Source organism: Hibiscus syriacus, unplaced genomic scaffold, assembly GCF_006381635.1.
Source record: "Hibiscus syriacus cultivar Baekdansim isolate YM2019G1 unplaced genomic scaffold, ASM638163v2 tig00110159_pilon, whole genome shotgun sequence".
Lineage (NCBI taxonomy): Eukaryota > Viridiplantae > Streptophyta > Magnoliopsida > Malvales > Malvaceae > Hibiscus > Hibiscus syriacus.
Genome location: NW_024062607.1, coordinates 476,585 through 496,459, shown reverse-complemented (window position 1 = coordinate 496,459; position 19,875 = coordinate 476,585). Strand labels below are relative to the sequence as shown.

At 35.5% G+C, this 19,875-nt stretch overlaps 3 protein-coding genes, 1 non-coding gene and 1 pseudogene across 4 annotated transcripts; all 5 read left to right on the top strand.

Annotated features, from left to right (window-relative positions):
* Window positions 1–996: 996 nt before the first annotated feature.
* Window positions 997–2,929, top strand: LOC120216220 (glycerophosphodiester phosphodiesterase GDPD2-like). The gene is made up of 7 exons (XM_039213708.1): window positions 997–1,137; window positions 1,290–1,474; window positions 1,700–1,759; window positions 1,849–2,130; window positions 2,200–2,295; window positions 2,381–2,577; window positions 2,665–2,929. Exons 1-7 carry the CDS (start codon window positions 1,050–1,052, stop codon window positions 2,900–2,902), a joined length of 1,146 nt encoding a protein of 381 aa, XP_039069639.1. The 5' UTR covers window positions 997–1,049; the 3' UTR covers window positions 2,903–2,929.
* A 3,661-nt stretch (window positions 2,930–6,590) lies between these two features.
* LOC120216221 (NAC domain-containing protein 83-like) lies at window positions 6,591–7,821 on the top strand. The gene is made up of 3 exons (XM_039213709.1): window positions 6,591–7,115; window positions 7,206–7,468; window positions 7,556–7,821. The coding sequence occupies exons 1-3, from the start codon at window positions 6,935–6,937 to the stop codon at window positions 7,814–7,816; spliced, it is 705 nt and encodes a 234-aa protein (XP_039069640.1). The 5' UTR covers window positions 6,591–6,934; the 3' UTR covers window positions 7,817–7,821.
* Window positions 7,822–11,560: 3,739 nt separating this feature from the next.
* On the top strand, window positions 11,561–11,721 carry LOC120216278. The gene has a single exon (XR_005525036.1). It is a non-coding gene; the product is annotated as a U1 spliceosomal RNA (small nuclear RNA).
* A 1,821-nt stretch (window positions 11,722–13,542) lies between these two features.
* On the top strand, window positions 13,543–16,660 carry LOC120216165 (annotated as a pseudogene).
* A 1,842-nt stretch (window positions 16,661–18,502) lies between these two features.
* On the top strand, window positions 18,503–18,988 carry LOC120216164 (zinc finger protein KNUCKLES-like). Its single transcript, XM_039213667.1, has one exon. The coding sequence runs from the start codon at window positions 18,503–18,505 to the stop codon at window positions 18,986–18,988; it is 486 nt and encodes a 161-aa protein (XP_039069598.1).
* The last annotated feature ends 887 nt before the right edge of the window (window positions 18,989–19,875 follow it).

Below are 19,875 nucleotides of genomic sequence, written 5' to 3'. Positions count from 1 at the left end.
CTGCTGTCTAAGTTTATATTGCAGCAAAAGTTAACATTTTCAATTCGTTTCTTCTTAATTTGTGGGTTCAAACTGTTTTAAATAACCAGGAATTGGCGACATCAAAGCCTTGACATCTGGAGTTGGTCGATTCATAAGAACGATAGTTCTTGTAATAATTGGCGGTGTTACCACAAAGAAATCAATAGGCAGTCATTGCCGGTTGTCTGTCTATAAACTGCTTATCCACTTGTAGTGCCCAATGACAACCACGAAAAGTCAGCAACTTTGATGTATTATACGGTGCACATGTTATTACACATGTATTATCCTCTTTTTCTAGCTATACCGCATAGGACATATATTGATTGCCGATTGCAGAGCCTGCCCACAATAATTCCTTCTTTTTCATTTTTTTTGATTGTTCAATGTGGAAACCTAAAAGAAACCAAATTCCGTATCTGAAACTGAAAAGGGAAAGGAATCGAAGACCGAAAAAAGTATATACTCAATTGCTCCTAATCTTGAACGACATACAACACACTCTTCCGAAGAAACGATTGTAATTATATATTATGTTTTTAAAATCAATAAAAAAAATGGACATATAACACAGTCTCCTAAACAAACGAATGTGACTATATATTATATTTTTTAAAATTAATAAAAAAAAGTGAATAAAATATCAATAAAAGTGACCAATCATATAATTAACGTTCCTAGCTAATTTTAGCCATACTATTTAACACCATTATCATAACGAATTAGTGCCTTCCACGTCTCTTCCACTTGTTAATTTAACAAGTGGATATCCAAATCTCCACCGACACTCCCATGCATCCGGGAATAGCAGATAAATTAACCGTTTTTTGAGGGCTTTAAGCCCAAAGTTACAAATGCAATGAGCCGTGGAATTTATAACGGAGAGATACAAAATTGGAGGGAATCTATAATATAAATTATTGAATATTCCCCCTCTCCCTCCTTAAATACCACACTCGTTCCCTACATCTTCGCCATCATTCTAAGAATTCCCTTTGTACAGCCTTTTTATTCTTTTTAATAAAACAATGGCTGCTCTTAAAGCTTTTCATGTCTCCGATGCGCCGAACCTTGAAAAAGCTTCCCTTTCTCTCTACTCCACCCGGTTTTCCAATGGTACGTTTTAATCTAAAATTCAATCTTTTTATTTATTTTTTGTTTCTTGTTTATTATTATAATCTAGGTTGTCCTTTGTTTTTATGTTGATGGTTATATTGTGAACCTTATGACGGCGGGGCCTTATATTTTTGGGTGTTGGTTTGGTGTAGGGGTGGAATTGAACAGAGCAACATCGTGTAGGATACCCAACTTTTTGCTTATAGGGCACAGAGGGCATGGCATGAACATTTTACAAAGCTCTGATTCAAGAATGAAAGCCATCAAAGAGAACTCTCTTCTCTCCTTCAACTCTGCTGCTAAATTTCCCCTCGACTTCATTGAATTTGATGTTCAGGTAACCATCAAATTCTTACAAATTTCCTCCATTTTTTTCTGGGGAAACCCATATTTGTTGTATTCTTTGAAAGAATCGAAATCTTATTATGCTGAACACATGAATACGAATGGTTCTTAACCCAAGTAAAAGATTACTGATCAAGTTGTTTTTTTTTTTTTTGTCAAATGAAATAAAAGATTTATCGCAGGAAGAAATAAAGAAAGGCGTTGTGGTTTTTTGTAGGTAACGAAGGATGACTGCCCTGTCATTTTCCATGACGACGTTATCCTCTCTGAAGAGAATGTATGTTCATTTCCATACTATCTTTGTTCATATCTAAATATATATATATTATTCAAAGATTGAACTTTGAAAATTGGTATGAATTTCAGGGAACTGTGTTCGAGAAAAGAGTGACAGAATTGTGTTTAGCAGAGTTCCTTTGCTACGGACCCCAGAAAGAAGCAGGGAAAGAAGGGAAGTGTTTATATAGGAAAACAAAGGATGGGAAATTTGAGAAGTGGAATGTTGAAACTGATGATTCACTTTGTACATTGCAAGAAGCTTTTGTCAAAGTGGAGCCTTCTTTAGGTTTCAATATTGAGTTGAAATTTGATGACTACAAGGTTTATCAGCAAGACCATCTCACCCGCATTCTCCAAGTTATATTACAGGTAAACATACATATCTTAAAAGGATGAATAAAAGATTCTTATTCATAATTGGTGTAAAATTTATGGCAGGTGGTGTTTGAGTTTGCCAGAGATAGGCCAATAATCTTCTCTACTTTTCAGCCTGATGCAGCTCAACTTGTTAGGAAGCTGCAGAACAACTATCCTGTAAGATATTCAACCTGCATTCTTAATGCTTGGTTCGGTTGGTTTTAGGATTATTAATGTTTATATTTTTGGGAAAATCCGACAGGTCCACTTTTTAACAGAAGGCGGGACCAAAACTTACTATGATGTTCGGAGGAATTCGCTGGAGGAGGCCATGAAGGTGTGTTTGGAAGGTAGTTTACAAGGGATTGTTTCGGAGATCAAAGGAGTGTTTAAAGATCCTGGCGCAGTGTCTAAGATCAAACGCTCTAATCTCTCTCTCCTCACTTATGGCAAACTGAAGTAAGTTGCTAGATTGTGCAACATGCTTATAAACAAGACCTTTTTTAATGCTTGTATCAATGTTTAGTATTGCCTTTTTAATCGCAGCAATGTGCCTGAGGCTGTTTACATGCAGTATTTAATGGGAATCGATGGAGTGATCTTCGATTTTGTTGAAGAGATCTCACGGACGGTGGTGGACAGCATGATTAAGCCGGACGAAGCGATTATCGGAGAAGAGAGTTTGAGTGAGGCAAATTCAAAGCTTGAATTCACAGAGAAAGAGCTCTCCTTTCTGTTAAAGCTCATCCCAGAGTTGATACAACAGCACAAGTCTTGCCCTTAACCACATTGTTTTGCCCATTTCATACCCCATCTTGTACCTTTTAAAGATGTAACCCGGTTATATGTTTGTAGATAAAATTGCTGCTCTCTGAAAATTGCCTTCATGCAGCCATTTCTGATGTTTGAACCTTGGGCTTGGCTTTTGTAGAATATGTTAAGAGCCCAAGTGCACAATTATGAGGAATTAACACCGTTGAAGGATCCGACGTCTAAATGTGTAACGTTTGTGACGTTAGTATCAGGATGAGTTAAAAAATAATTTAAGCACCTATTTGGAGAAAAAGGTATAGTTTGGGCACTTATTTTTGGCATTAATCCTTATTCAAAAAGGGCAAATGACCAGCACATTTAAGGGTGAAACTAAAAAAATTTCCCAAGACCATAATTGAGTTATAATTTTCATTTCTTCATTATATTAATTTGTATTTTTATAATTTTATAGGAATTAGATTACCTTTCAATCACAAAATAAAATTTACTTGTCTAATACAATATAATTTTAAAATAATTATTTTTTATTTAATTAGGATTTTGATACTGTTGTGGGGAGATTAAAGTTTTGGTTCTTGTCACCAATGACGGAGCCCTAGCTTCACAAGGATGAGTATGTATTTATCTTGAAATTCGATTTTTTTCCGATTAATTGTTTATTTTATTAATGATATCCAATCTTAAAATTTTATTTGAATCTATGTTTGTTATTATCACGCTTGCATCAACATGCAAGTGAAAACTTGGAAGAAGATAAAGTTACTATGAATATTCTAGGGGAAGTGTTTTAAGCTTTGATGATCTTGAGGACATTTGACAATTCAAGATAAAGCATTGTCTTTCCTTGACGATAATTTGTACGGTGCGTTGAAAGGATAACACTAAACTCCAACAACCTGTAAACATAGATGCAAACACGTGATTATGCTTGCTTATTGAATAACACAGAGATCATGTAGACCACGAAGCCTTAATTCTTGTTTCATTAGGACAAGACTAATTCGGGACAGCTGCAAAAGAGAAAACATATTTTAGGTTAACAATTTGAATTTTTATTAAGTTACGTTAAATCAATAGAATTCAAAATTTTAAAATTTTACGTGATATAAACTTAAATTATCGATAAAAAATATAAAATACATATAAATTATACGAAAATTTAAAATCTTGTTGTATTATATAACTAGTTTTAATTATTGATATATACGGATGTTTTAAATTGAATAAAAAGAAGTTATATGGTTCATGAACATGAACTAAAAGACAACAAACTAGGTAGAAAAAGCAATTTCGGCTAAGTAAAATAATGAAATGACAAATCCATTGAATTAATTAAAGAAAGAGGCAGGAGAATGCATAAATCTGAATATTAGGGCAATCAATTATCATGGAAATGAAAGGACATGTGGGGAAGACACCGCCCTAAAATATCATTTACAAAGTCATGATGAAACAGCTGTAATAATTAAACAAATGACAAAATTAAGAAATATAAATTTTTGTTTCAACTTTTGATCCTTAATATAAATGTATTAATGACAATGTAAACAAAATACAGGCACACATGATAATGGCCCCCATCTTATATCTCCTCATCCCTTCCACCCATATTGTCATAAAATACAAATAGAATCACGTATGGCTGCGAGATTTGAATTGATAATTTTTTTTAGAAAACAGAGTATTAATAAAACCTTTATATTAATTTTTTAATAATAAATCAGATTTTCATTAAAAAAAATACAATAAAGATAACACGATCTTTTAAAAATTTTCCTTAAATGCATGCTACATCTTTTAAAAGATGTAATGATTGTCAATGATCTATCTTTGTCCGTTCAAGTTTAGATGCGATATTAAATTTAATGTAAGTGTGGAGATTGAGAATAAATCTATTAGATTTAATAGATTGCTTTGCAGGTTCTCATGTATCAATAAAAGGGATTCAACTATGAAATATTATCAATCTTTCATGATCAGAAGGTGTGATGCGATGGATGAATTGCACCACAAAATGCTAAACTGTCAAAACAATAGTGAAAATCATGTCAAAAAATCAAAGAAACAAATGTGCGATAAAACCAAACAAAAACAAATGCGTCAAGATACGCATAAAGAAAGAAATCAAAAATATATTATGTTTATTTAGATCTAAATCAAAAGAAAATAAGAAAAATACGAGACTACTCGCTTAAACAATACTTAAAAAAATTAGAGAAGTATATTAAAATTTTGTATTAAGTAACTAAAAAAGATACATGGGATTTCTTAATAATGGGATGTTGTCCATCATCAATATCATGATCATGGTTGAGTAGGCTTGGATTAAGAAAGGATGGAAACTGGGATAGACTTCTCTCTCTTGTGTTTTATTTATTTATTCTTGCTTGCTTTTTGTCGTTTATGGTGCTGTTCATGAAGATGACTAGTCTTTAATTATATTGAAATGGGGGCACTCGTTTTTGGTTGGAATTCTTCCTTAAATCGGACAATTGGGTTGCTTGATATTCATTCAGTTCCAATAAACAAAATATGAGCTATGCATTTCATTGCTAACAGTTGAATATTATAAAATCCTTTTTAGTGAATGATTTTACGTTCACATGTATCACATGTTTTGAATACTTCGAATTGAATCCCACGTCTTATAAAAGGAAAATCAACGCTCAAACAACACAAGTAAAAGAATAATAATTTACTTAGATTTGATATTTCATATGAACTTCTTAAAATTATTCTTTTACCTAACTTGCTGTAGAAAACAAAGATACATTAGGGCGTACGTAATTTTCATGGAATATTTTACTTTTACTTGCTTTCCTCGTAAGACCTTTATTTGAACTATGCAGTGGGAAACGGTTAAAATTTAGTGGGAACAGAAGCTGTAAAAAAAGACAGAAAAGTCAAAAGATAAATGATAATTAATGTTTATTAACCAACAAAATTATGAAGTAAATCTAGTACTAGTTGGGGAGTAAAGAAAGAGGCAAAAACTTCCGTTTTAAGCCAGTAAAACTTACAATTACAACACAGTAACAAGTAACAACCATATCCCATCCGCATGATTAAGTTGCAGGCTAACCAGAAACATAAAAATCTAACAACAAAATCTTCATCTCATTATCAACTTCAAGGCAATTTAGGAAACAAAAGGATCCCACTTCTCACTTTGGGTAAATTAGAAGGTTTTCCCTTTCATCATCCGCAAGGAACCTTAGTTAATCCTTACAGTTTTCGTTTGACACTTCTAATTGATGATATCCACAACTATCGTTCTTTTCCTTTTAAAAAATCTTTGATGTTGCCCTCTTTTGAATACAAAAATCAAAGTTGAGGGAATTAAGAAGAAATCTGTTAACCACTAAAGACGGAAGCTCGTCATTTTTCAAAAGTTTCATCCATCTCTTATGAGGATTTGGTGAACTATTTAAACTAATCATAATGCGATGAAGTTGATGGTATTTGAAATGGACGATTGGGATGGAATGTATGAAAATATCACGTATCACAAAAATGATATGAGCCATTGGATGATGTGTTGGGTGGGACCATGGAAGTGGAGGGCTTTAGGGCTCCACTCAAAATAGAAAACTGGCACCAAAGTGGGGTCGTTGCAGAAAAGGAGCAGGGAGAGGTCCTTGACCAAAAAACGGTAAGGATTTCTTACACGTTTGTGTAAGAAAAGACCCGTCAACATAAAGCAATGTGGAGGGTTACTTGTTTTATTACAGTCAATGAATGAGTTCCGGCCTCTCCGAGTCAGAAATAAGAAGAGTTGTTTCCACTTTAGCCAATACCCATTTCTCCTATATATAAAACGAACCTCTCTAGTCTTCCTTCTCCCTACAAGTCTTCCTTTTCGGTTTCTTTTGCCTTTTTTTTTTCTCTCTCTTTGCTTTGTGAGTTTCCTTTTCTCTATCCGTACATGGGTTTCTTCGCTTGATTTCAATCAGCTAAGCTAGCTCGAGTTCGGTTTTCGTTTGGCCTGGCCTGTGGGACTTGTGGGATTTAGATAAGTGAAAACATACAAGCTTAAGCTAGCATGGAAGGTCAAAACTTCGTTGTAAATGAAGGGGTGAAGATGCCCATTGGCTATAGGTTTCATCCCACGGATGAAGAGCTTGTGGTTCATTACTTGAAGAGAAAAGCTTTGAATCTTCCTTTACCAGCTTCTGTCATTCCCGAGTTCGACGTTCTGCAGACAAATCCATGGAGTCTGCCTGGTTAGTCTGTCCATCCGTTTCATTCTCAACGTTAATGCTTTTAGTATCAAACCTATATATATATCATTGTTAATATTGTGTGGGTTTCAGGTGATGTGAAAGAAAACAAGTATTTCTTTAGCAGGAGGTATGGAAATGACAGTAACAATAAATGCAAGAGAGTAGCTGATTGTGGTTACTGGAAGTCCATAGGCAAAGAGAAACCAATTTTAGCTTCCGGAACCAATCAAGTAATTGGGATGAGAAAGGCTTTGGTTTTCTGTGAAAAGAAGCGTTCAAATGAGTCCAAGACTCGGTGGCTCTTGCATCAATTTCACCTTGCTGCCTCAGCAGAAACCCTATTTCCAACACAGGTAACAAATTTCTGCAAATATAGCAGCCGCCAATAAAGCTTTCATAAGAGCAGTGCTTATATTGGCTATGGGTTTTCTATATTGCAGATGTTCGAGGGGGAATGGCTAGTTTTCAAGGTGATTCGAAGGAAGAGAAAAGCTAAAAGACTTGGTTGTAGAAAAAGTCAGACAAGTAGTGCAGGCAGCATGGCTAGTTGTATTGATTTCACAGTGGAAGACACCTCTGTCTTTGGTCCTCCTCCTCAACCTACTTCACCAAGTTCAAGTGAAACCACCGAGGTGTTTCCCGGTGGGTTATTAGATGAGGACATTAGTTCTTTTTCACAATGTTGTACGAGAAAGCAGTGAAAAAATTTGTCAAAATTTGAGGAGTTGAGAGATTGTGTTGTGGAAGCAAGTACCAGAACTTTGGTTACCCAACTTTATTTGGTTTTTTTCTTCAAATATTATACAACTATTGTGAGAGGGAAAGTGGTGCCACAAATTATTGCATAGATTCTAAACTTTAATTTTATCATCTAAAGGCTGAAGATGACCAAAAGTAGATACAAATATGAAAAGAAATACAAGGCATCCAAGTGTCTATTATCTAATAATAACATCTGCACATGGGGGCTCGATACCCTTTGTAAAATATGCTTCCATTGATCGAATCTACGAGACTTTTCTAGGGCTTGTGTTAGTTGACATTATTTTGAAGGGGGTTTGGGTTCGAGCCACGTTAAAGAGTGAATAGATTCTCTCTCGTTGTCAGAATAATTAATGTGTTCTGAGAAAAAAGAACGGCTTTGGTTGTGTTGGGATAGGGAACAGAGACAGACAAAAGTGGGTTTTCAAAATGTTTTTCCAGGCTTCTAAATTCTAATAGCATGATCATCAGAGTAGGATTCTTCAGGTCAGCCAATGAAGCCAAAGAGGAAGAAGATGGAAAACATCTTTTTAAAAACAGAAATAAGCCAGTATACTTATTGAGTTTATAATTTAAGTGCATACTAAAACTATACGATTGAATCCAAAATTTAAGTGCATCAGATGGACCAAAACCATAATTTAACCTCCAAATACACAAATAAAATATTAAAAAAACAAAAAGAAAAGAAAACCAATACAAGTCACTGAAACAATGCAATCGGTCAAGATATGCTATAGTCCTACATTTTGGTAAATTTAATCTTCAGTCCTTGTATTTATTTTTTTAGAATAAAAGAAATAAGCCAGTATACTTATTGAGCTTATAATATTAATTTAACTGCATAAGTGAAATTTTGAACACGATTTAATAATAATATTAGCTATGTAAGTTAAATAAAGACTTTTAGATTAAAAAGCAATAGAATTTAATTTTGAACTTTTTGTGTACATAAAATAGATCTCAAACTTTATGAAATATAAAATTTGTTTTTAAAATATTTTATTATAATTACAATCTACAATGTAATACTTGTGTTCAATTTTTTTTTAAATAATAATAATATTTTATTAATCGAAAGCCACATCAACAAATGTCTTGTCAAATATAGACTGAACAAATATAATCGTGACTATTAAAAATAAAATATAACAATGATCGCTTAGATATAGTTTGATAAAAAAAACCATTAAGTCATTAACAAATGAAGCAATAAACTAAAACACCAACGACTTCAAGCATCAGACATGAAGGAGAGAAACCTGAAGAATAACCAAAATGACCACCGGAAAAAGCGATATCCCCTTAACAACAATTTCATCCACCAAATATATGCGATAACCAACGTCTTGTACAATGAACAAAGGAATCAGACATCGAAAAAACAATCAACAATGTATGCAAGGAAAATAAAAAACCGAGAAGACCAATAAAAAATCTACACCGAGAGTCTAAAAATACCGATAGTCATGATACCTTTTACAAGAAAAATGCCCAAAAGAAATTATTATTGTAAATACGATAAACTAAAACTAAAAATAACAAGGTGGTGGTCGGACAACCGCTGCCATAAACAAAGAGATTTTGAAAACCGCTTTGAAACTTCCGCTTGTTTGTTTATATTTTCTTATTTGTGTCCAATTTCAAATATAAACAAGTTCATGTATATCTATAGATTAAACTGTTTGAAGCCAAATCATTTAAAAAGAATATATTACCATATATCATTAGAAAATGAATTTGTAAAAAAAAATAAGATACCAGTGATGAAAAAAATAAAATGAGAAGAGGAGTATCTAAAAGGGGTTGGCTTGCTAGAGATGTGATGAAATGAGAAGCGTGCAATCCCTTGATTCCTGCAACACCGTCATCTGTTTGTTTTCATTTTTCTGTTTCGGGTATGAGTAGGACCCAATCACAACTAACTTGTGCTACTGTACAAACCAACCACCCCATTTAGATGTTTTGTTTTCAGAACAACCCACTTCCATGTTACTGTAATGGAAATTAAATTTTAGTTTGGTATTTTTATATCTAAGTTTTCATGGTATGATATTAAGATGATGATTCATATTCACCATAATAACTTCTTAAAATACCAAGTTTCAGAAGGAATGAGTTGTTGTTGGACTGCAAGACTATTGTTGAAAGGATTATTATTTGTATGTTGATGGTGTGAATTGAAGTTTGTATAATTTTGAATCTGTAGTTTAAAATTTTGACTCTAGAATCCTAAATCTTAAACTTCAAAAATGCATAACATTGAATAAGACATCTTAATAGCTAGTCTTGACATATCAAATGATTTTTATGGTATGGAATGAGTAATAAAAAAGCAAGAAGGTGGTTGATTTGTTAGTGACGTGTGTGCGAGGTTGGGGTGCTGCGGAACCGCCGACCGAAGTTTTCTTGCGGCAATGGGGTTTTAAAACGGCTGGAATCAATCATAATTATAGATAGCGTTTGCCTTTCATTTTCCCCCCGTAAAAGACGTGATTAGAGTTAGTTTGCGGCGTAGATTGCTGACTTTACCACTTCCCTTCGTTGACGATGAGTGGCAACAATTAGGATAGCAAATAGGTACAATTTCGTGGATTCTGCACTGCATCCGTTTCAATTGGGGTAGGGATGGGTATAATTTTAGTGGGTAGTGGGCGGGTGTAGATTTAGAAAGTGGTACCCGTCGCGGGTAGTGGGCAGGTAATGGGTTTGAGACCTTACCCGCCCCGCATCCGCCCGCCCAGCTAAATATCCATTAAATTTTAGACCATTATGAATATATGTGTAATTTTAGAGACTAATTTATAAATCCTAATATTTTATAAGATATAACTTGTAATTTAACCAAATATTAGTGATACGTTTATGCATTTGTGTTAATGTGAGGTATATGAATTTAATATTCGTTTCATCAGTTTGATGATAGAGCTTGCTTTTGTCGTCTACAAAGAGGGCAATTTAGCAGTCATCTTGATGGGTTTGATTGCGTCTGTAGTTCACGTTACTAATTTACCGACTTTCATCTAGTTTACTGGGTTGTTAAGATTCTCTGTCAAACCTGAAAGACATGGAGTACCCACTTCAATTTTCATCTTCACAAATAGAACAGGTTTCAATTCGAACTGCACTCTATTACTCCATCTTCAAAATTAGCCTGATTTTACTGCCATATTGTTCTAATAATCTTGAACTTAGGCTAGAAGTATTTATACTTTGTGAGATATAGTACTATATAAAAGCCAATAACTTTCCTAACCTGCTTATAAGAAGTATTTTTTTCTACTTTATATAGAAGACCTTCTTGTCCGATTTAAGAGATTTGCAGCCTGAACTCTGCATTACAACAGCATATGGGAATATTTTACCCACCAAATTTCTCAACATTCCACCATTAGGTTAGTCCATGATGGTTTTGTTAACGAATTTGGAGTTTTTTGTTTCTGTTTCTTTGTCATGTCTATGTTTGTGCTTACCTAATGTTTGCTCTCAAGTCAACAAACACTACAACTATTTTTTCTTGCAACTTATAATGGTAAGTTGATCTTTATAATGTGATCTTTACGGATTCAGCTTTCCACCAAATGCTAGACTTACTTTCCTGGAGCAATATCCCACATTAGGGAAGTACATGAGTAGACCACATATTTGACATTATAAATAAAAGGCATATACCTCCTTTCAACATATTTACATGGACGAGGTCAATGGACAATCATCAAGGTTCATGGCCTAGGTGAGCGACCTCCATTGCACTTGGGAGGGGCGCTCGCCTAAGGTCTTTCCACTGTAGGAGAGCCTACGTTATAATTTGTGGTAGTTGGATCGAGCTTCAATCGAGTTCGAGTCTCGAGCTTCAATTGAGCTCTTGAAATTTTTTTGAGTTCGAGTTGAGCCTGATAATTTTTAGCTCGCGAGTTTTTTAGTCGAGTCGAGCCTACTTTTAAAGTTTTCGAGTTCGAGGTGAGCTCAACAATATTTTAGCTCGACTCGGTGGGTGTGGGGATAGATTTGAGAATGTACCCGCGTGGACGGGTGTGGATATAAATTTTTTTACCCATCATGGGTGGTAGGCGGGTGGTGGATTGAAAAATATTAGGTGGGTATGGGGATGGGGAGGGGGTATCCGCACCCGACCCGCCCGTTTGCCATCCGTAGCAACGATATCTTCAAATCTAATCTTTTGCAACTACCATTGCCACCGGTAGACAAGAAGCCTCTCGTTTGTGGTTGGATAGAGGAGCTTGTGTTATGACTATGTAGACAAATTTGATCTTTATCGAAGCCCACATAACTATTGGATTGGGAAGACTGTCTGGACCACAAGTAGGGCTAGGCCTAGGTCGATGCCTTGTGTCTGCTACGATGCCCACCAAGAGGGCATTTATGACATTAACGACAACACGTTCTCGTATATCAAATAGCTCTACAAACTCACAACGGTGCTTCTTCATCAACATGAAGCTTCCACAGTATCTAGCTAAATGACAATAAGGCAAGCGTACGGTGGAGTCGAGTCGCAATTTTGTCTTTCAATTTAACCAATTTGATGTTTTATCAAAACAAGTCTAGTAGAATTAATAGAGTAAAATAATTTCATTTGGGATTAATAAAATTGATAAATTAAGTTTAATAAAATGCTAGGTTATTTGTGACTTAAAACTCACAAATCAACAATGCAGTGAAATATGATGAATCACAAATATCATACTTCCTAGCTGTGATAACAAGTACAAAATTCCACTCTTTTAATACTCTGTCCGTCCCATTAAATGCATCCATTATTAAACTTTAAAAATTAAAATTTTTAAACTTTGGTTATGATTATTTTAATTATTTTAAATAATTAAATTTTATAAAATATATATTTAAAACTACTTGATTTTAAAAATTATACCGTTTTTCTTAAATAGGTGCCCAAACTTTTTTCGATTCATCCAGATGTCTAACACTACAGATGTTATCACTTTAGGTGCATCGACCGTAACGACGGTTACATTCTATCATTAAAAGACGCGTGTCACGTTCTGATAATTTTAAAATTTTTATTTAAGATTAAAAAATTAAAAAATATTATATTTTAAAAAGGACCCCCAAAAATTTGAAAAACTTTATTTTTATTTTTTAAACATAAAATTCTCAAAATTATCATAACGTGATATGCGCCGTTTAATGAAGTTTTTTAACGAGCATTATAGTTGATACACCTAGAGTAGTAACGTTTGACATCTAGATGAATAAAAAACTAAACACCTATTAGTCACTTATTTTCTAATTAAGCCTATTAAATAATAGTCAGTATCCTTTATATATATATATATATATATAATTCCTCGATGTTAAGTTCATTTTCCGATATTAGATGACCCTAAATTAAACAACAAACTGGTAATCTCAAAGTACTGAGCACGTGAGAATGCCTAAAAAGCAAACAAAGCAAAAAACTGCAGCTTTTGATTGGTTTGAAAATATAGGGAGGAGGAGAAGGATGAAGAAATCAGTAATGCTTTTTAATTGTCTTCGTGTTAGTGAACTAGTTTTTTAGGAATCGTTTCATTACTCTTCAATGAATTTGCAAGAACTAGGAGACTTGATTCTCTTTTTGTTATATTCTAGATGAATTTGAATAATTAGAATTGATTAGGAAATACAACATTGTAGAAAAGTAATGGAGGCTAGAAAGTGTGAGCAAGGAAGAGGAGGAATAACTTATTCAGCTCCACTTACTTCACTTGGTTCACCATTCTCTACATTTTTAACAATGGGGTTGCCGCAAGTTCCCTCGGATGATATTTCTGATGAAGGTCAAGCCGCATTTGTAGATACATTTTCGCAAAGCCCGCCACAGTTTTCAGGCGTCAGCACCTGTGGATTAGATTGTATGCGCGGAGGAAGTTTTAACCAGACCATTGGTGGTTCCTTGTGCTCTTCACTTGGATATTTTCAAAGGAAAACTCTGGAGCTGTCAGAGGATTCTTTCGAACTTGGAGGGAAAACAAATGCTTCACCCAATGCTCATGGGCTGAAAATTGGCTATTCCAATGATGTTGGATCATTTGCTCCTCCTAGAAGTGAATTGAAAGTCCAAAACCCTGCTTCTAAGATTGTGGGTTTTGAATCATATGTACTGGAGGGAGCTCCTAGTGATGTTCACTCTTCTCCTATTGGTGTCAGAGCTAATGAAACAGAGTCTAGTGTGCCTTTAGTCAGGAAGCGACTGTTGTCTCCATTAAATAGCATGCTTTTCTCCGATAAATTTCAGGGCGACCCTCTTGACATTAGCTACAGCAGCACCCAAGTAAACTCCTCTTCCTTAGCTGATAAGCACAGGGATTCTGATCCACAAGACAATAAGAAAGCAAATGTTGGCAGCAAAATTAATTTCACGACACCATCCTGGTCTTTGTCAAGCTACTTTGAACATGGAAACAATCTATATAACAAAGGGGGAACTGCTTCAGTTATTTTTACAGATGGTCCTTTGCTGAAAAACAAGGAATCGCATCTTTCTCGTCTTTTTTTCATATTCGTCTGGTACTGATCAGTCCCATGAATCAAGTAAGATAAGGCCCGAAGTGGAGCAATATCTATGTCCCCCCCGAATTGCAACTTCACCTGTTTCTTTATCACCGCTTGGTCCAAAGTTCAGTGAAAGGATAACAGCTGCTGGAGGACGCATAAATCTTAAAAAAAGATATTGATGATTGTCGTTCAACTCTAAAGAATTTAGAGCATTCAGTTGAAAGTTTTAACTCTGGTATTATATTTACTGAAGAAGAGGAGTTTGAGATTTCTAGCAGATTACTTGAAGATATCAGTTATTTGCACAAAGAATTTTGTTGTTCTCTTGAAAATGATGCTGGAGTGGGCTGGCCTTCCTGTCACAAACCAGCCCTCACGTCCCCATGTATGAGATCTATAAAAGGCTTGGGTGGACTTCCTGTTTGGAGGTCGTTGGTTGGTTCATTTGAAGAGTCGTTATTGTCTGGAAGGTTCTTTTCTGGAAAGCACGGTCAGGTTAGTTGTAAATTCATGTCGGTTATTTTTTCTATTCTGCGTCTGAATAGGAAATTTTCATTCACAGTTTACTGCTTTCTCATATGTTTACTACTTATGTCTTGTTTGCTTAGAAGATTGATGGTTTCTTATCTGTTCTAAGCATAACTGGAGGGAGCTTCTCGCCAAAATCACAGAAACTTCCGTTTTCTGTAATTAACCAGTGTGGATGGAGATCGTTCTCTCCTGTATTATGCATACATATATCTTTCAAGGAATTCATCTTCAAATAAATGTCAAGATCAGAAGCTGAAAAGAGGCCTTAGCAATGATGAACCACAACCTGTTAGAAGCCGGTTGCATATTCCTATGAAATGGCACATACAATTGGTAAGGCCTGCCACTAATTGCTAGTCGGTGTCTTGATGTTGTCAAGTAACCAGTTAGAATCTGGGGTCTTGATGTTATGAAATAAGCTTTAGTCAAGTTCTACAACATTATATCTTCTGTTGAAACTCAAATTATAATTAACAAAAAAAGGCCTTCAACTAATTGTTAGTCCGTTTTTGAGCATTCATAGCATTCTTTATTAGCCTTCTATATCATGCTTTTCTTTTACTTTAGTTGGATTTGCATGTGGAACCTTGGTTGACATCCTACAAGAATTTGGCCATTTCTAGTGGCTGGTTCTTCGTTTCCCTATCATATTCGTTTTTGAATTTCATAAATTGCATCAAACTATAAACATTTTTATCATGTCCTTATCCTGCTTAGAGTATTATATCAGAAATGGGTTATATTTCTTCTTCGTTGGTTCCTATGCAGGTTCTTAGCAACCCAGAGAAAACACCTCTTCACACGTTCCTTTGCAACTATGATCTGAGTGACATGCCAGCTGGGACCAAGGTAATATAACTTTTAATCTGGATTGTCCTTTTTCTTTAGCCATTGGAGACTGAATGTAACAAAAGTGATAAAAATATGCCTTACTAATCCTTTGCTCTTCAAGATCAACTCTATTCTATAAGACGGATCGACTAAGATGTAATGAGAAGATTTAGTTCCGGAATCACGTTGCTATCACGGATGCTTATTTTTTCTGAATGTTTGTGCTTCCCCATAATTGAATGCAATCTGAATGAAAATAACAAACAATGAAGTTTCTGATTGTAAGATCTTTCTCTTGTTTGTAGACATTCGTGCGCCAGAAGATTACACTAGCATCCTGTAGTCCCAACTCTACTGGGCTGAACAGTGGTAAGTTAAAGGCAGTGAAGGCTCGGATTCAATACAAATGATTGGCGGCGACAATGATCGGTGCAAGGAGTACACCTGCAGGGATGCATGTCAGAAAGCTGACTGGAAAGTTTCTCATGGAGGTGTTAAGATCAACAAAAATACGGATGGTGCTGGTTCATTACGATACGCTCTTCATCTCCGATTTCTTTGCCCTTCCCCCAAGAAATCTTCAAAGTCATTTCAGAGATGTTAATCTGATCCAGGATCAGTTCCACAAAAGACCTACTTTGACAAGAACAGGGACCGGAAGTTCTATCTGTACAACGACTTTAGAGTCGTCTTCCCTCGACGTCATTCGGATGCAGATGAGAGCAAGGTAATCCAGTTTCCTACATTATACATATGCATAAACACAAAAACGAACTCGTCTCAGGTCTTTTTATATTCTACAGCTTCCTGTCTGTTCTAATAAGGTTATTGATGTCTAATGGCAGTTGAACGTGGAATATCGTTATCCAGACGATCCAAGATACTTTGATATCTCCGACTAAAACGTCGTAGAGGCATGCTTTTTATGCCAACTTTGTACACAGTTGTTTCGTTTCAGTCATCTCATCTCGAAATGGCACTAGGCCTGATCAATCTGTATATATCTCTTTAGTCTCAAATAATTTGACGGGTTAAAAACATTGTTAAACTGGCTTGGCCTGGCTTCCTTCAGCGTTGTATATTTGTGTATATATTCGTCTTCCCTGGAAAGTAACTATTCTTGAAATCCTTGCCCAAAACAAGTGAAATGAATGCGGAGGGAGGGACAACATAAAATAGTGAAGATTTGACGGTGCCTGATAGCTACTATATGTAGTGCTTCTTGACGAGATTAAACGAGATATATGGCCAGAAGAGGGTAAAATTAATACATGGTGTTTGAAACTAAAAGGATTATCAAGATATTTCATTGCGTGGTATAATAAAATTTGATTAAGAAAATATTTTTAAAAAATGATTTTGAGTTATTTAAGTTATCTGATTTTAAATAATTAAAAAAACCAATCATGTATTATAATTTTTATAAATAATTATAGATTAACAAAAAAATTCCAATTCGATATAATTCAATTTAGATAGAATATTTACCTTTAGATGTGATGGCAATCATCCTTTAAAGTGGCAAAGAAAGGAGGATTGGGCTCTTATTATTATGCTTCCAATGTCCCATGCCAACCTAGCAGAACAAATGGATTTTCACTTCGAAGAATTTTTGGTGGGGTAATCATAGTGGTAGATCATATTGTAACAAGGTTCCTTATAGAATTACTTTTTTATGTTCACTAAAGTAATATAGAACTTCTTCCCAATGAGGTTTGTGTTTTTCTCAAAATTATGTCACTCCGTAGCTGAGTTAGTAACAACCTCTGATCATATTTTTCCATTGGAAGTTCATGCGTTGTACCTCTCTCTCTCTGTGTGTGTGTGCTGAGCCTACATCCATCCTAGCCATGAGTTTAGATAACATAGCTTTGCATAAACAGAGACGGAGGGAGGGCAAGGCTGAGATGTTCACAGAAACTAACAAAGAGGGAGCAGAGCAGTGGAATATTTGTATTGGAGCAGTCAGTCGCTGTCTCTCACATATCTTGCTCATGAGGAGAGATGTACGTTTTGCAACTTATCGTCCTTTATTCTCTTTATCCATTTCATCCCCATTCTGCCCTTCTTTATGTACTCCACTCAAAGAGATTTTATTCTCCTTAAACCACTCGAATTCAAGCAACTGTTTCTGCATAGGGTATATATTATTAATAGATGGAGAAAATTTTAAATAAATATTATCTTCAAGCTGACTATTTTTCTTTTATTAAATATGTACTCGACTCAACATAGGACAACTAATGCTTAACATGTGAAACAACACACCGCGTTAAGCTTCCTGCTATAATATTCTAGTTTACTCCTCCCTTTGTTGTGTATAGCAAAATGGATCTAAAGGATTACTATTGGGTTTGGTGGATGAGTTTATGAAAATAGAAAGAAACCTGAAAATATTCACATTCAGTTATGCATACCCATGGATCAAAATATATGTCTTGCATGGCATCACATCTACATGTGCACATTTCACATGAAGTTTTATGAGTACCAGTTCAGAGATATCCATTGGCCACGCAGCCCTATTGTATGTGTTTTGCATGGATCATATTCCAAAAATCAGAAGGGCAAATCCGTCCACCAGCTCACTGCCAATCATCGCGTATCCTGCCAGCCTTTGGCGGGCGTGAATACAAACAAAAACCATAAACCCCATATAAACCCCCCTGAACCGCTCCCTTTCCCTTCACACCTCTTTGGCTCTTTCTTTGTTGATCCTTTTCTTCTGTTTTCCCGCAACTCCAATGGCGGACCCTTCGATGTACAACTTCTTCAATCATCACCCCGAGCCGTCTTCAGCCAAGAAACACCCTCAAAGAGTTTTACCATCTGCTGTTCCAAGGCTTTTCTATTGCCAGTTCTGTCCGAGGAAGTTCTTTACTTCTCAAGCCCTGGGTGGCCACCAAAATGCCCACAGGCAAGAACGAGCCGCGTCTCGAAGGAAGCTCCCCGGTGACCATGACCAGATCAGTCTGTCCCCCCAACAATACAACTTTCAGCAACAGGTTAACAACCCTTTCGCCATTAAAACCAACCCAGCTGCTGCTGCCGGTGCATCGTATCTAGACCAGTGGCTCGACCCCTTCCATGTCCAACACCAATACCGTCCGTCTTCCGGCTTTGCTCCACAGGGTTTCATCACGAGTACAGTTTCTTCTTCTACCGAGACCTCATCTCCCAGCACTGATGTTGATGAATCTGGAAATGTTGATCTCACTCTCCGTTTATAAGCTCCTTTTTTCCGTTTAAACAACTAGCAACGTTAGCTTTTGATGGGGTTTCTTATGAAAGAGGGCTGCTTACTTGTTAGGGTTAGAAGGGTTTATAAAGTTTAACTTAATTACTTGAATGTTTTGTTCAAGATTTGGTAATGTTTTAGTAAAAGAATATTAGAGTTTGAATCATGTTTTCTTGAGTTGAAGTAGAAGTTGTTGACGTTCTTAATCCCTTTGCTGATTTGCATTTGCATATTGTTTAGTTAATGTAGAAGCTCTTTTGGTCATTTCCCTTGATTTTTCTCCTTTACGCATTAATGTGACAAGTCCTAGTTTGCACACAAGTTGTCATATTTTGTCTTAATTTCCTTTATTTTGGGGCCAACATTGATATAGTATTAGTGCAATCATCATCATGTGTACGGTTAGGTCTCCAAGATGGAGGGCCTTGATCCAATGTGAAATTGAAGATAGTGTATTATTATTGTTCAAAAGGGCGGGGGGTTGTGCATAATTCGTTTCAAAAGAAGTAATATATCCAACATGGCATTAGGTTTTCGCTGTCGATGGGCTACGTGTTCTTCATGATGCAGTTAGTGTTTTTAGGGTTGCTTTGTTGGTAAAGTGGGTTGTTTTTTCTATGCATTTTCATCCAAGTCTACATGAAAAAAGGATCATGAGAACCTAGGACGAATTGGGCTGAAGGGGACTAAGCAGAGGTTAGGCCTTTTTTGAGCCAACAGGATGTTGTAGATATGACATTTGTGAATCTCCCCAACTTTCATAATCTTTAAAATGTTAAATCAATAATAATACTAATATAATCAAAACTTATAAGGTGTTATTATTACTTGAATGGCATTTACACTTGCAATGTCTGTCTATGGTTAATGTTCTGGCCC